The 15,784-nt window shown below is 36.6% G+C and overlaps 1 protein-coding gene across 6 annotated transcripts in view; it reads right to left on the reverse strand.

Moving 5' to 3' along the window:
• Positions 1–2,414: 2,414 nt before the first annotated feature.
• Positions 2,415–15,784, reverse strand: part of VPS13C (vacuolar protein sorting 13 homolog C) — a 90,171-nt gene continuing 76,801 nt past the window's right edge. For 4 of the 6 annotated variants that reach the window (XM_082061349.1, XM_082061350.1, XM_082061346.1 and 1 more), the window contains 5 exons: positions 15,405–15,519; positions 10,454–10,545; positions 9,103–9,226; positions 8,760–8,843; positions 5,413–7,016 (listed from right to left, as the gene is read on the reverse strand). In XM_082061349.1, coding sequence (XP_081917475.1) covers positions 6,915–7,016; positions 8,760–8,843; positions 9,103–9,226; positions 10,454–10,545; positions 15,405–15,519 — 517 coding nt within the window. In that variant the 3' untranslated portion in view covers positions 5,413–6,914. Of the gene's footprint in view, positions 2,661–3,857; positions 4,921–5,412; positions 7,017–8,759; positions 8,844–9,102; positions 9,227–10,453; positions 10,546–15,404; positions 15,520–15,784 lie in introns of those variants that run through there. The other 2 variants (XM_082061348.1, XM_082061347.1) reach the window with 2 other exon arrangements.

Genomic DNA, 15,784 nt, shown 5'->3' on the forward strand with positions numbered 1-15,784 from the left:
AACCCTGTTAAACAGTTCTGACATGGCTTCTTGGGCTGCCTTAGATCTCTCTGAATTGATTAGATACACAGAAGAAAACCAGGACATACCTTATATGCCACTGTCTGTTACACAGCCATCTTCAGATCAATTTCTGCAATCCAACAGTAGCATTAGCAGAATGAGTACTTGAGTGAAAACCACATGGAAGGGCTTTTACTCTAAACCATGACCCACTAAAGAAACCTGTACACATGGAAATACCTATTTCTATAACACAACATACAAGTAAGAAATAACATGTGAATAATTGTTGTAGTATATTTTTTTCAGCACTTCTAAAACTCCAGGCTTGGATCTACAGTTTGTACAGCTTCTGACAGCCTCTGATTTATAGCCCTATGCTCGGCATTGAGCATATCAACTACATGATTTCAACGGTATGGGATCCAGGCAGGAGGAGGGTGGGCAGGAAAGCTGTAAGGCAACAGCAGTAACATATAAAGATTCATTCCTCCACCTTGTGGATAACTACTGAAACAACTATTCACAGTAGCATTTCATCATTTGCAACCCAGACACATTCATCTATCAATTTCACACATAGATTTCTGCTATACCCCAGTGAGTCAAACTTAAATAATCCTTGCAATTAACTTGAAGTTGCTTGAAATAATATGCTGATTTATTTTTTCAATTCTACAAAAACTTAAGAGAATATATGTTCTTTGGATGCTTATTAACATCAGTAACCAACTACTTAGGGCTGCGATGCTCTGTTAAAATGTGAAGAATGTCTTGACAGCATACAGAAAAAAGTCAGCTAACAGGGCTTTAAATTTAAAAGTTTCTCCAGGACTGTCACCATGACAAACCTGCTCACACTATTCTACTTTAAAAACAATTGTACAGTTCCTCCCCAATATGCCTGTCAGAACGCCATGATACTGAACTTTCATTTTCTCTTGTTATTTGATTATACACCTTTCAGGACAGGAAGAGGTCTAAAGCTGGGTTGCTTAAGGTACTGACTTGAAGATATTTCCTGTGTTGCTTTTAGTGATAATTAACCTGCAACTATCCTATGGGATCAGTTGCAGAAGTCTTTTGGGGCTCCTTAAGAGCATCCTAGCCCAATGTCATAGCTCTTTAAAAGTCAATAGCAAATGTCTTTCGAGCACAGAAATGGAAAGCACAGCCAGAGGTGAAGACAACAAACACAAGAGGAAGCTTTGTAAGTCCGACACAGTCCTCACACAACAACTAAGTCAAGGACAGGTTCAGGGCCACACTTACCAGAGCAGAGACAAGGACCTGCACAGATCAGTGATTTACCTATACAGCTTTGACTATATGAGAGAAATTAATGTCATACCTGATAGGGAAATATTTCAAGCCCCTAGAATTGTGCTCCATTATACAGTGCATAAGCAGTTAGGTTTTTATTCTTTTTTTTAAGGCTTTCTTTTGGATAAGCTTTTTTCAGAATTACACATCCTTACTGTGGTTACCTTTGATAAACAGGAGAGTCTAGAAACAACGTGGACACACACACGAGATGAACACTGGAATTTGAGTGTTGTCATATTACCAATAAAGAGGATTTTGTGTTCCATTTGCTGACTCCAGTAACGTGTCTGGGAATAGCTCTCTGCCTCCCTGACTGAAATCCAAACAAAAATTTCTTCTCCTTGTTAAAGTTCGACACAGTTACTGTTTGCAAGTAGCACAGTTTCTCTTCCTAACTCGATGAGGTATTTTCCCAGGTAATGATGTAAAAGGAATTTGTAGCAGGATTTCAACATATCAAATTAGCTTTTTACCAATTTTTTACCTCTAAAGTTTGCCACTTTACAGATTTATCACCGTCCTGCTGTCACTTTCCTTCACTCCCAACCTACCATGCCAGTATTACTGGGGCTTCTCCTGCCTCACCCCACAAACCCAATGCAATCTGAAGACTAGATTAGGCTAAGTAACAAACAATATAAAATAATTTCAAAGTAGAACTTTACTTGATGAACTGTAAGAAGGGTGAGGATACAATGAACTGTAAAAACTGCAGGTTTTAAAATCACACATTCCTTCTGATAGGTCATCTCTTTCCTTTTTACAGTTTTCTCCTTTCATACTTAAGCTTTCCCCCTTCAGACAAGTCAGGTGACTAGATTAAGCTACCCTCTTAATTGCTGACAAACTTCTAGAAAACTCCAAAACAGGAGAAAATTGCAGCACAGAGAAAACAGACGCTAAAGTCTGGAGATCTGTGTATCTCCACAGATTGTTACTTAGTGATTATGCACATGAGATCCATAATCCAAGGGAAGGGAATTGCATTAGGAACATTAGTAAACTGAACAATATTCATATATTGGAACAAATTTTATTTTACATCTAGATATCTAATTATCTTTATTTCTTCAATCTGCCTTTCATGTGCTGTGTGGCAATATACGTTTAACTGATAACTGCCCTCTCCCTCAAAAGCATACCTTTGTCCAGGAAATTTTAATAAAGAAGCTAAAGTTTTGATTTTTCTGATGGAACTTGAAGTTGGATACGTTGATTCTCAAATCCCTCCACTTGTTTCTATTAAGATTTCTCTTGAAGTGGTCAGTCCAGTGGCATCTATACCAAATCAAGTCTTCACACTCAGGTTTGAATAAGTGCGACTTTATAAGCTGTTGAAAGAATTATTTTGTCAAACAGATATTAGCCAGTTGCAAAAGGTCTCACAAGTCAGTTTTCACTTGTAAAATGAAATCCTTTATATTTTATTTTTAAATACTCTGAGTGACCCAAGATCCCCTTATATAAATAACCCTTGTTGTCAACCAAAGACTGAGATTAGGATATATATAGTGTAATCACTATGTTACCCTAGTACAACAAAAGCATACTTATTGGCAGCCAGGAAATAGAAATATTGGTACCTTGACTGTTAAGCTGAATTACTTAATTTTTCCTCTCATTTGACTTCACAATTAACCCCCCCTAAAACTATTTGATCTCTTACTACTAAAACACTCCCAATTCAGTGTCCGTAATAAACCAAATATTCTTCCAGGCTCTGCAATTATTGAGAAAATGGTTAAATATGATGGTGAAACGTGAAGTTTGACAGGTATAATGTAAATTAACCCAGGAAACAAAAAACCTCTCTTTTGTGGGGGGAGAGGGAGCCATTTTAGATTTATTGTGAAGGAATCACAGAACAGCCGGGGTTGGAAGATATAATCTCTTGAGATTAGCTGACTGTGGCTGAACTGGGCACAGTGGGTTGTCCAGGACCACGTTGACTCAGGTTGTTAATATCTACAATGATGGAGATGCCACAATCTGAGTGTTTTTAGGAGTGGTTGGGTGGTATTTGCTTCTTTGAAAAGGTCACTGAAGTAGTTTTAAGTTGTTTATTGCAATTCTGTAGAGAATGACTGGTAGTACTAAATTTAATGCATAAAGGGTCCTTCTAAGATAAATTCATCAACTTAAACTGAATAAAACCCAGTTAAAATTCCCATTGAAAGAGATGGTAAAATTGCCTCTGAAGAGTTAACAGCAAGAGTTAACAAGCTCATATATTAAATTAGGAAAGAAGCTGATTGTGTTTTCAAAATACAACATTTCTGAGTGTGAAAACTTACTAGTCTCCAGATCAGACATAAATTCAATAAAAATTGAAGTAAAAAAACCTCTCCCAAAAGGCCCACAGTTAAGTGGAATTGATAGCACCTGCCTATGAAAAACCACATATATCCATCATCTATTCCAAAAGTTCTCACGTCTTCCTCTTTTTTTTTTAACATTAGATGGTTCTAAAATCATAAGCAAAAGCACTTTTTTTTTTTACATGAAACAGTTTTATTTTATTATAATGCTCTGGTACTGTCCTTTAAAATGGTTACTAGGTTGAGACAGACCTACATTAAGGACACACTGCTCTCTGCCTAGGAAGCAACTGAGCATGCTGAGAGATGGGGAAGGAGGGCATGACAGAAAGGGACTGAGAAAGTTTCAGAAAGAAGCCTACAGCTCAAGCAAGAGACAGAAAACAGTCACAAGGACTAAACACCCCTCAGGCCTTATTAAAAAAAAAAGTGCCAGAGAAACCTATGACAAGCCAGAACTCAATGGAGTAACTGATGCAAAGCAAGGACCCAGGCCCGACCTAAATGCTTGGAGTTGTAATTAACAAGTGAAAAAGTAAAAAATTCTGGGAATTCATTGTAAGGAAAGGTCTAGTAAGATCTCAGCAGACTGGCCAACTTGTTTGCTCAGTAATAATGAAACTCTAGAGCTTCATAGAAACATAAAATCTTACAGGTATGGGAAATCTCTTGGTTAAATGACAAACAAACAAACAAGAAACAAAACAAAAACCCACCACCAAAACCACAAACAACTACTTTGAAAAAGCTCTTTCACTTTGCATTGTGGTATCTGGTTGGAATTCATCACTGAAGACTGTCTGAAAACCCCAACAATGCCTCATTCCTACAGATAAACACCATTTCATTCTGTAATGGGTGGATGAGTAGGGCCTAGACAAGTGACTCTGCTTGTGCCGTAACTCCTTCAGCCAGCACTTCAAGAGGATGCACCAGCTTAACGAGATGGGCAGAAAGGGAACAGGGAAAAAGAGTTGCCAAAGTCAGAGGCCAAAGCTGAGGTACAGCCAGAGAGAATGCAGCAATGCAAAAGGCTGGATAAAAAACAAGAGCAAAGATGGAAGAACTCTTACTAAAATGGAATGGAACACCTATGGAAAGCACAGGACAAGCACTGAAAACCTATTGTTCTCAAACTTCTGTCTTCACTTAAGTAAAAAAGGCATTTCTTAGCAAATGATCTTTCATGTCCTCTTGAGTGCTCGATCCAAGTGGTAAAGAAGGTTGTTCATTACTTCTTCAGCGCCAGCTCAAATTCAGTTAGCAACTCAAACTGCAAAGACATGCATTTCAAAATAAAAAATTGTTCTAAAGAAACCTACTGCTTCTTCAGACTATTTTAAATTGTACCTAATCACATATAGAGTGAGAAAACAGAGTATCTACTGTTTACAATTCAAGCCAGAAAGTTTACAAATACAAATGAGGAAGTACAGAAGTGAATCAAGCAGGAGACTGGAGTCAGGAATGTGGCATCAGAACTGGTTTAAGCTCCAATTCTCCACCTCAGAAAAGGCACATGGTATCATCCAAACATGCACACAGAGTGTACTGAAGTGAAATCTATTTCCAGCTATGGTTAAAGAGGCAGCACATATACAACTATCCCTTACACGACAGATGCCAAGCTGGAGGAAACACTGGGCTGCAGAAAGCTCTTCTGCAGTATGCTAGCACTCCAATAATTTTGTCCATATAGTGCCAGTGATGTGGCAAACCAACAGCATATTAGGTATTGTGGAAGCAACGACACTTAAAACCATAGTGGAAATATAATTGCATATAAAAATTTATTGACTTTTTTTGTTTTAATCAAGGGCTTGAAATACATACAACCTAGACAGCTAATTTAATGTTTGAGCAGAGCTTTCTAGAAAATAGGTGATACCACAGAATGAAAGGTTGTACCACATTTTTCTATTGTAGCAAGCCAGCCATATGCACACAATGGCAATAAAATCGTGTCTACAGATGCTCCATAGAAGTTCTGTGTTTGGCATCTTACTTTCAAATATCTTAAGCTTTCAAATTTTGTTGTGATTATAGGTACAGATTAAGAGTACATGTATAGAATCCACCAGCCTTCAAGTATAAAGAGAGTTTAAAAATCCAGGTATAGTTCTCACAATTGCAGTACTTATTGAATAGATCTGTGCAAGAATATTGCCGTTTTTACTCACTAAGGTCATATCTATAGCTATTATGTAGTACAAAATTAAAAATCCCAGAAATCAGTCTTTCCAAGGGAAGTGAGTTGGAAAGAGTGAATTTTCATAAGTATTTGCACTTTATATCTTATTTGAGAGCCTAAGACTGACAGCAAGAGCCCTCACTTTACTGATCACTGAACTAAAATCTGTTTGGTCATTTAGTCCTTGACCCAGACAGATACTAATTGATGTGCCCAGTGTAAAGAATTCAACCTGTCTCAGTGAAGTTCATGGGATTATTCATACCATTAAGAGCTAGGCATTTACTCTAAATGTACTTAAATACCTTGCTAAACTGAAGGCTAATAACAGTCTTCAGGAAGAGATAGTGCAAAAAAATGTTGTATCAGAAATTACTTTTAGTTTAATGAGATGGCACTCTTCCAGTGGAGTAACTCTACACTGAAATATGGCATGCTAATTACTTTGATTTAAGCTTTTGCCATACAATGCTGTGTAAAACCAGTGTGGTGTCCCCTCTTAGAGAAGTCTTTAAGCTACAATACAGCTAAAACCATATACATACACTTGACAGGTGAATAATATTTTCCATTTTTAAAGTGCAAATTTTCATTCACATATAATTGACAACATTCCAAAGTAAACATTTCCAGTAAACAACAGCCTATTTCTTTCACACATACTCGTTCTTATGTTGCTCTAGTACAGTATTTTCTAATGCCTAACACTAGAACAACAATTACTACCACCTGTCCGTAAACTGTAAACTTAAAGTGCAAATCAGACAACCACTTTATTTTAGAATACATTTAAAAGAACTCCTGATATGAAAAAGGGCAGAAAAGAAAATTGCAGACAGGTAACATTTTAGCAAAAGTTGCAATTTTTAACCTTAAATGTGTATTTCAGAAAAATGAACTTGATAGTTTTTGAAGGAGACATAGGTTCTTAAAATAAAGTGTTTATGGCTGTTAACTGTGAAGGAAGTGATGTTCTCAGGTATCTTTACTTTTGCACAATGCTTCTATGTTGCTTCTAAACTATTTTAGAGATAAAATTGCATACCAAAGGTCAAACACGACAAATCCTGTCATTATCAAGACAGTGTTAGTGGTTTCTTCAACTGCAAAGATGCTTGCTTCACCAGCTTCTGTTGTTTTCTTGTCGCCTGGGCTTCCTGAATAGCATAACAAATCCTCTGTAAATCAACATATTTAAAGAAAGAACATTTAAGCATGCAATCTGCAGTCTCCTTCCATACAATGCTACTAAAGACAGCTAATGCAACAAACATTAAAACCTACTGGGGTAGCTTGGATGGTTATTCTGACTTTACCTGAGTAATGGCAGCATTTAGTGAAAGCCAAAGTGTTTGAAATGCTTGTGAAGGCTTTTTATCCATGACTTCAATAAAAATAAAACTCATTTATACAACAATGAATACTAAAATAAAGAATAAGTTAAGCTGGATGGACAAATAATATGCATCAGGTGTACCTGAAGTATTTAAAACACTTATGGATTTCTGATAACTCATGGAGGCTGGGGAAAGATTCAGAGGACTGAAGAAGGACAAACCTAAACCCCTTGGTTCGTTTTTTAGGGGAGACAGAAAGAATAAGATTGTCTGTAGTTTCCTTAATCTGATCTTAAAGACATTTCATGCACATAGAAAGGGCACCACAGAAGTCTTCACAGAAGTAACAATTACTTGTGAAGTGTACTTCGTTTGTGTCTTCCTATCAAACTGGTATAGTTTTACAAGTGGGATCTATGCAAAGAAAGGAGAGGCAAAATGAAGAGTAATACTGACAAAATCAAATAAACAAATCCATGGAAGATAAATGGGTTGCAATTCAGAACAGAAAAAATTATTTTCAATGTATGCATATCAGCATAGACTTTAATGAAAAAGAGAATTATACAAGTACCCTTCTAGTATGGCCTGCATGTTTTGTCCAATGTCCTAGATTTGGACATGACACTAAGATACATACAAACTAAGAGGATTTAAATTATTTAACAAACGGTGTGATTCAGAAGACATGCTGTATGAAAAAGCTGAAGGAATTTTTTTCTTTATGCAAGAGTTAGTAAGGAAATATAGTCGTCCAGCAGCTAAAACAAGTGCCTCAAAAGGATAGCATCTTTTTTCCCAGTCTAACCCATTATTTTATAAGGCTACAATTTCAAGTGTGCTTCCAAGATGCTGAGGATCTAACTGATTTCACTTTTGGTATCGGGGACATCTCCTCCTCTCTCACCATCTGATACAAAAGTACAATAAGATGCATTGTTTCCTAGGTAAACTTTTCTACCGTTGAAGTACTCTGGAATTTATACAAAGCTTTAAGTTCAGCTTATTTGGGTTAGCTCTGACACCCAACCATCCACAGAACAAAAGCTCCCAAAATAAATCAGCCTCTCCAGCATCAATACAAACAAACATTTGGAGATAGATGGTAGAAAATCCAGGTGGAGGCAAGGTGGGGGGCAGGAGGGAGGGAGGAGGAATCTAAGCAAACCTTTTCACACAAAGTAGACTTATTGGGTTAGTCCAGTGATCTTGAAATAATGAGGAGGCAGCAGAATGCAGAGGTATGTTGAACCCTGGAGACTATAATGAAACTTAACCTTGTAATTTAGGTATCTGAATTATTTTTCTTTAATGAGTTCTATATATAAAACATAAGACTATGCAACTTCAACCTTAAATTACTGTTGCATATACTCTCTTGAATATTTCAGACTATCTTGTCTAATTGTTTTCCTGGTCAAACTCATTTTTCAACATGCAAGTACGGCACACGCTCCTCAGGCACAGCAGCCTATTCTGTAACGGCTCTCTGAACATTACCACTGTTTTTACATACTGAGTTTCAACAACTGTTCACAATATCAGAAGGAAAGAAGATGAAAGAAAAAAAAAAAAAGAATATACCATTGCTGCAGTTTTATCCTGAAGCTGAACTGTCTTGACACTTTCATGACCTGTACTGTCCCTCCTTTGGAACATCTTTTGATCCTGTTGTAGAGGGGAACAAAAAAGTACTTCAGGTGACTCACAAAACAAGAACGCTGATTCTGCTACTTAAATGGCTTGAATGTCAACTTCAGGTTAGATTTCACTGTGGCCTCTGTCCAACCCAACTCCTACTTTTAAGAAATGTCATGTAAATCCTGTTCTTAGTCCCATAGTTAGCAGTTAGAACCATAAATAAGTTAAGAGCATGTTTGGACCTCTAAATAGTGTTAAATAAAAAAAGTTGACATGCTTTTCTTACCAAAACATTTATTTTTAAAACATTTGCTTCATAGGAAGGACAGGATGTAAAATCTTCAAATAAGTAATCCCACTCCACTGTTAAATGGCCTAAGATTTCCACTTCTTTTACACATATCAGTCTCCTGTTGAGAAGAAAAAGGTAATACTAAGTTTCTCCTGGGGACTAGAACCTTGCCAGGAAAACAAAATGAAGAAAATAAATTTGTTCAAGAAGGTCTTTTCTATGTGGATTAGAACTATCCATTCAGTCACGATGGAACCAGGTTTTCCTAATATATATTCCAAGATAATCCTTTTGTCCTGAAGACAGAGATGATCTATGATATGACACAGTACATACAGGCCACCCAGCACTCCAAATCCAAACATTGTTCTAGAACTGGATGCTAGAGGGGCTTCAGTTAATTCAACAGAGGTCCTCAGAGCCAGAAGAGGCTACTCAAACAGCGACAAATGAGCTGCACAGTGACACCAGCACTACTGGACTGACAGGTGGTCAGGCGCTGCGGCTGCCAGCGAGCTCCAGGGTCAGCGCACTAACACAAAAACTGGTGGCAGTTTTGAATGGAGTTAAACTAGAACTTTTAAGCATGTGCAGAAGAATCGATACAGAAGTGCACATTTATCTCAACCTGCAAACAACTAAATCACCTATCATTAAAGCACTTATTCAGTATCTTGAAAGAGCTTGTTCAGCTGCAGCATGAATTTTGATATGTGCTAGACATTATAAAACAAACATGGTGGGATGCCTCCCGGAGTCTCATGATGGATGAGTCTTTCTCATACATTCAGGCAAGGTGGAAATCAGCAACATTTAGGACAGGGAGATCATAATCCATGTGTTCCTCTTCATTACCTGCATGTATTTAGCAGGTTTTGAGTCCTCAAACTGCATATTCAATACTAGTAACATTTTGCATTCTAAAAATTGTCTGATGAGTTTAATATTAATTTTCATACTCTTACAAAAACTTCAGACTCCATTCAGAGTATCTGTTAATTAACAAGATTATAAACACACGCATTATCAAAACATTGGTTTGACTACAAACACTTATCGCAAGCTAATTTGAAAAAAAGAAACAAAGAGAAAAATATATTCTTTCCCTCCAGTATGAAGAAAGGCTCGCTGACCTCAGAGTAGACTGCCTTTCTAAAATTAGTATCTAGTATTGACAGCATCACCACATTACATTTTCCATAAAGGAAACAAAAGAAGTTATGACAACAATCAAGAAGAAAATGGATAAGGAAAGTAGTTGTGCAGAGAACAGCCACCAGGTTAGATGTCTAATCCCCAAGTTGAAACCAAGACAAGCCCTTAGGAAGCCTTCAAAACTTAATACCTATTGGTGACAATAAGGTTTGCTCTTCTGCCTCTTGGAAGTGCACAGTGGTATCGATAGCTCTCTTTTTCCAGTTTTCTGGTGTGCAATTTCTGAAACAGAAATAGAACATAATTTGGGGGCTATAAAAAGTGAACTTATAGTGGTGTTTTCAATTAAAAAAAAAGCCTTTTAAGAAGTTACCTCATTGAACAGGTTCTTTAAGGGCAGGCTCTTACAGTGCTCTCACTCCTGAAGCTGAGTCACTGAAAGGTCTGATCTGTTTCACTCAAAAGGTGCAACATTGACACTGCAGTATCAGACTGTTTCCTCAGATTTAATTTCCTTTCTGTGCTAACAATTCTTTAGTAATGTTCACTCTGTAACACCCCACACTGCAGACTTCATTCAAGAGTGAAAATCCAGCAACATTACCTCTAAAGGCAGTAGCACATGAGCCAGACCCCTAAAAATAAACTACCAAGTTACAAACAGTCAATGCACCTCAAGGTTGGGCTTCTGAAGTGATGAATGGACATACCTATTCAACATTCAAAAAAATAACGTATCCTTGTAAAGATACATTTCCTTCTGTATTTCCATAGCTGGATCTATAAACCTGGTAACAAGACAGCAGAAGCTAAACTTATCTGTCTATGGTTGACCACTCAGGCAAAGAACTCCATATTGTTTAAGTAACAAAAGCGGAAAGATCATTCATCAACACACCTTTCATCAGAATCAATTAAAAGAGGCTTCAACATTTATTTATGTTTGCATTTTATTTTCATATATTTAAAAGTTCAACAAATGTCTTAAATCAGCATCATACATTGCAATCAACCCAAAAAATCCTTTAAGCTCAAAAGTGGATTAAGATTCCCAAGTGATGTGATGTTTTGGAAAACATTTTAATTCAGCATTTTCCAGCAACCAAAAATATAGGGTCCACATCTTCTATAAAAAAATATCACTTTCTGACCATCTTAAAAATTTCTGAGAACTGTAAAACAGATGTGATAGGAAAAAAAAAATGCCACAAAAGACTGCTTATCTCAAAGTCTCTTCAAAACATCAGAAGAAAGACGGCAGCATATGACTAAAACGAAAATATGAACTCACATTTTATACCTGAACCACAGCTACTTTAGCAGCAAGTAAAAATTAAAGATACAAAACCTACCACCATGTAAGACTGCAACTCTCAGGCTGCTATCCATATTCTGAATCCATTTGCTTGATATGCAGTAATGAGACTTGCCACGTTTTTAAACAGATTTATTCATAAGCATTCTCCTCTATTAAAAACTCAAAGCTTTGGAGAGAAAGCCTGTTTCTTGTAACTTCAGAAACAATCCCAATAGTATTTTTAGATCTTACATGCAGTATGTTACTAAAGTAAGAGCTCCCACTGAGCTCTGTGCCTATGAGATGCAGTATTTCTCAGAGCTGTTCTCAATATACCTGATAGACGTCAGCATAATGGTGGTGGCTTTATGTAAAGAGGGAGCTGCACTTGATGCAAATTACTCCATGATCTGCACACTCTTAAAATTCAGGCATCTTTATCAAAAGCTTGTATTTTTATGAGAACATCAGAGCACTTTGAAGAAGTTCCACTCATTCTTGCTTTGCATGGAAATTAAAGAACCAATGCAAATTTACGCAGCAGCACAGCGACTCAACCAGAAATAGAATCTGCAGATTCTCAGAACCGAGGGTAGTATTCCCTCTGCCACGCAACACTGTCTCACCACCATGTCTCAATTATTCAAGAAGTATTCTGCATTCTTTATAAAGCTCCACACTTTAACTGGGAAATGAAACAAAGTAACACCACAAGACACTGAATAATGTACGAACTGCATCATGTCAAACCGTAAGTGCTGGGGTGAGGAGAGTCCTCACAGAGCAGGCAGCAGTACCTGCATATTAAAAGACAAAGACTAACAAAGCTGAAGGCTCATTACCTGTTCTAGCAAATCTCATCAACTACAAATGCTCCTCATACAAAGGTTAAAACTCAGGAGAATTTTCCTTGGAAAACGGTTCTCCTAAAGTTGCCCTATTTGTTCTTCGATTTCTCCAGCTATACACACTATGTATTTATGTTTCACAAAATGCATTCTGTGCTATTAAGCCTCGCTGCATGAGTAAAGACATGGCCTGCAAGATGTCAAATCTGACTTCTGAGGTTTTGAACTGACTGAGCAGATTCCGACATAGCCCATATACATTAGAACCACTGCTTGTAGGAAAACGCACTGCATGAACAAGTTCACACACGTGACCTGATCTACTCTGTCTGGCTACTGTCCCCATTGTGCACAGAAAAGACTACCTTGTCTTTTAAAACGTGCACAATGTTCCTCCTAAGCTGAGCTCTAATGCCTGTCAATGTCTAGATTTCACATAGGAGTATTTAAGTGAAACAACTTTTTCCAACCACTGGATAGTATTGAGGCATCCATTCCTTAAGGTAACCTTACAAGGCTTCAACCTCATAAGCATATATTTATTTTAAAGGGACACACACACTATAATTAGCTAAAATAGGGTAAGGATTCTGATTAAACTACTTGTAATATTAGGTCAAAACTGCATAAAAAAAAAGCCAGCACTAATACCTATAAGTTGAGGTATTTGAGATTAAATTTGTAAATGCATATAAAGCTGACTTTGACTCATCTTGCTTGTTAAATGTCCTATTCCTGCAAATACATTGTCCCCCTCTTCCTTGTAATTTACACTAGGAGACAAAACCTTCCCAACACTAACCTCTAGCATAATAATCAAAATCAGTTAGGAAAAAACAAACAAACAAAACAAAACCCACAATACCAAAAAAACCAAGAAACCACACCTGAATTCAACTGACTTCCGAAAAGAATAAACTGTCTTTAGTGAACTATACGGAAGATTCATTCTTGGTTGGTATACAATTCCAATCTACACCATTTAGATCCAAGAAAAATACAAATATCAGATGTGCAGGAACTGCATAATATCCAGTTTTCTGTGTTAATTGTACTACCTTTTCCTTTTTGATATATGGAAAAAATAAAGTGCACAAAATAATCTCACTACATGAAGAAATGTAGTTCTCTTAGCATATCATGACAACTTAATTTCACTTAATTAGTTATTCATAAAATAAAAATTCACTAAAAGTTTTATTTTAAAAATAATTTTAAATATAAAAAGCTGACTATTGACCACTAAATTCTGAAAAGGCATTAGCAGCAGAAAGATGTCACTGCTCAATGTTTTTTTCATATACAATAGGTAATTCGCTCTGAGGACAGCTTCTTAATTTATGAGATTTTGTATTAGAAATTAAATTTGTGGCATCACTTAATTTATAAATGTATTTTAAATTAAATTTTTACATATATGTAAATCCATGTTAACAGCTGAAACTTCACATTTAAGTATGCTGAACAGTAAAACCCTAAAAGATTCTGTGAATGAAACCAGAGTCAACTGAGCTGGCTACAACTCTTAATTGAGAAAGTTTCATGAAGAAGTAGTAACAGTAATTTGAAGGGGTAGTGGTTCATCAGATGTACAAATGACAGGCCTATGGCATATTACAGCAACCAAAAATACAAGATTTCTGAGTATTTATATGGAAAAATATTTCTATATTATGAAACTATAAGCATTTTCACCGAAGAAAATTCCATTCAGTATCACTATTTAAATTTTGCACAAGTATCAAAACGTTGCTCTCTCCTTTCTTCCGCAGCCCCAGCTCTAAGAGAACGTTTATAAAAGAATGAACTCAGCATCTATCCTACCATGATTTTTTTTCCCCAAGTGCCTTCTGTTGTTGCCATTCATACGAAGCTAAGCATCCTTCAAAAAAAACAACATACAGGAAACAAACCCTCCCTGGCTCTCTCACCTTACTAACACACCTAATCTTACTGAAGATGGTTATTTGAGTTTGTTTGTTTCTTTTCATGAAAAAGTGTTTTATTCAATTGCTACACAGAAGAGACATGAATGAAGGGGAGAAGACACGTTAAATGTGATCATGCCCTTAATCTATATGCTTAAGGCAGATAAAAGACCGTAACATAAATAGAAAAGAAATATGGAAAATGTTTACTCCGTTATTCCAGTTCTTGCTGCGTATGCCAGGAGAGAAAGAGAAATAAGAGAAACATTAGAAATAGAATAGGAAATAAATATTAAAAGAACAACATGAAGGAAGTAGCAAATATCAAAGTTTTGGTCTTCAAATGTTAACGTAGACAGTTATTTTACTCAAACTTCTTTTGCAACAAAATAAGAATCTTAAGGTAAGTTTTAGGAATGCGAAGGCTGAAATACAAATTAACTGGACTCTGATTATCTAGGACTAGGCAACCACTGTTATTAATCTTCCATATGTTGGGCACATCCAGATGCAGAAACAGGCTAAATGTCCACAAATGCCTGTAGCTGTGACATAGTGCTATTAAAAGAAATATCAAAAGGTGCTATTTTGAGAATTCACGCAGGTTTTTTCAACTGCTGATACCACATAAAGAGTTTCAGTAGTTGTAGTTATATGCCAAACAATTCAAGCTCTATTCATTGTATTTTAAAATTGCTTAGTTTGTAAACCAGCCTCAGCTTTGTTATTAAGCAAAATATTAGAACTGAGGATCAAAATGTTTTTCTTGTTTCCACATATTCAAATCTTAATCCTACTACCTCCTTCCAGAGCATGAGATAAGCCGTTACAGAACATAATGTGCAGAAGATACATTTAACAGCAATACTGCAGCTGTCTTATTGCATTCAGTTTACTGCAAGCACTGGGTCTTCTCTGCCACACAGGTTTGCCTTATGAAATAGGCTGGGCAAGTTTTTACTACAGATCACAACTGCCACAGATCCCTGTCAGGTTTTTTGTAACATAATCCTTTATGGAACCCTGTAGATAAGAGAATTTTAACTGTATTCAAAAAGCAAGTCATACCTCAAATAAATCATAACCCTCAGCTTCCACCCTATTGTATGGCCGGATGATGCCATCTTCATGAATGAAACGTGGAGGACGGAGATTAGATACCTCTTCCGTTGATTCTGCCACCCTGCCAGAGACAGCGGAACAGTATTCTGGTAAGTTTACTACTGTTCTGAGTTCCACCAATTTATCTTTAAGAAGTCACCCTTCATTTGCCACATCCCAGTTATACTTCCTGGGCACCCTACAGAAGCAAAGAGTAAAGATATACTGCTGGTAATAAATTCAAAGTAACGTTAGCCAAACAGACAGCTACAGAATAACTTGGAGGAGTTTACTCCCTACCATGGATAATTTACTAAGGGTTCTCCTACTTACTAACACACTTTCCA

This window comes from Streptopelia decaocto (genome assembly GCF_964273445.1).
Source record: "Streptopelia decaocto genome assembly, chromosome: 9".
NCBI classification, from domain to species: Eukaryota; Metazoa; Chordata; class Aves; order Columbiformes; family Columbidae; genus Streptopelia; species Streptopelia decaocto.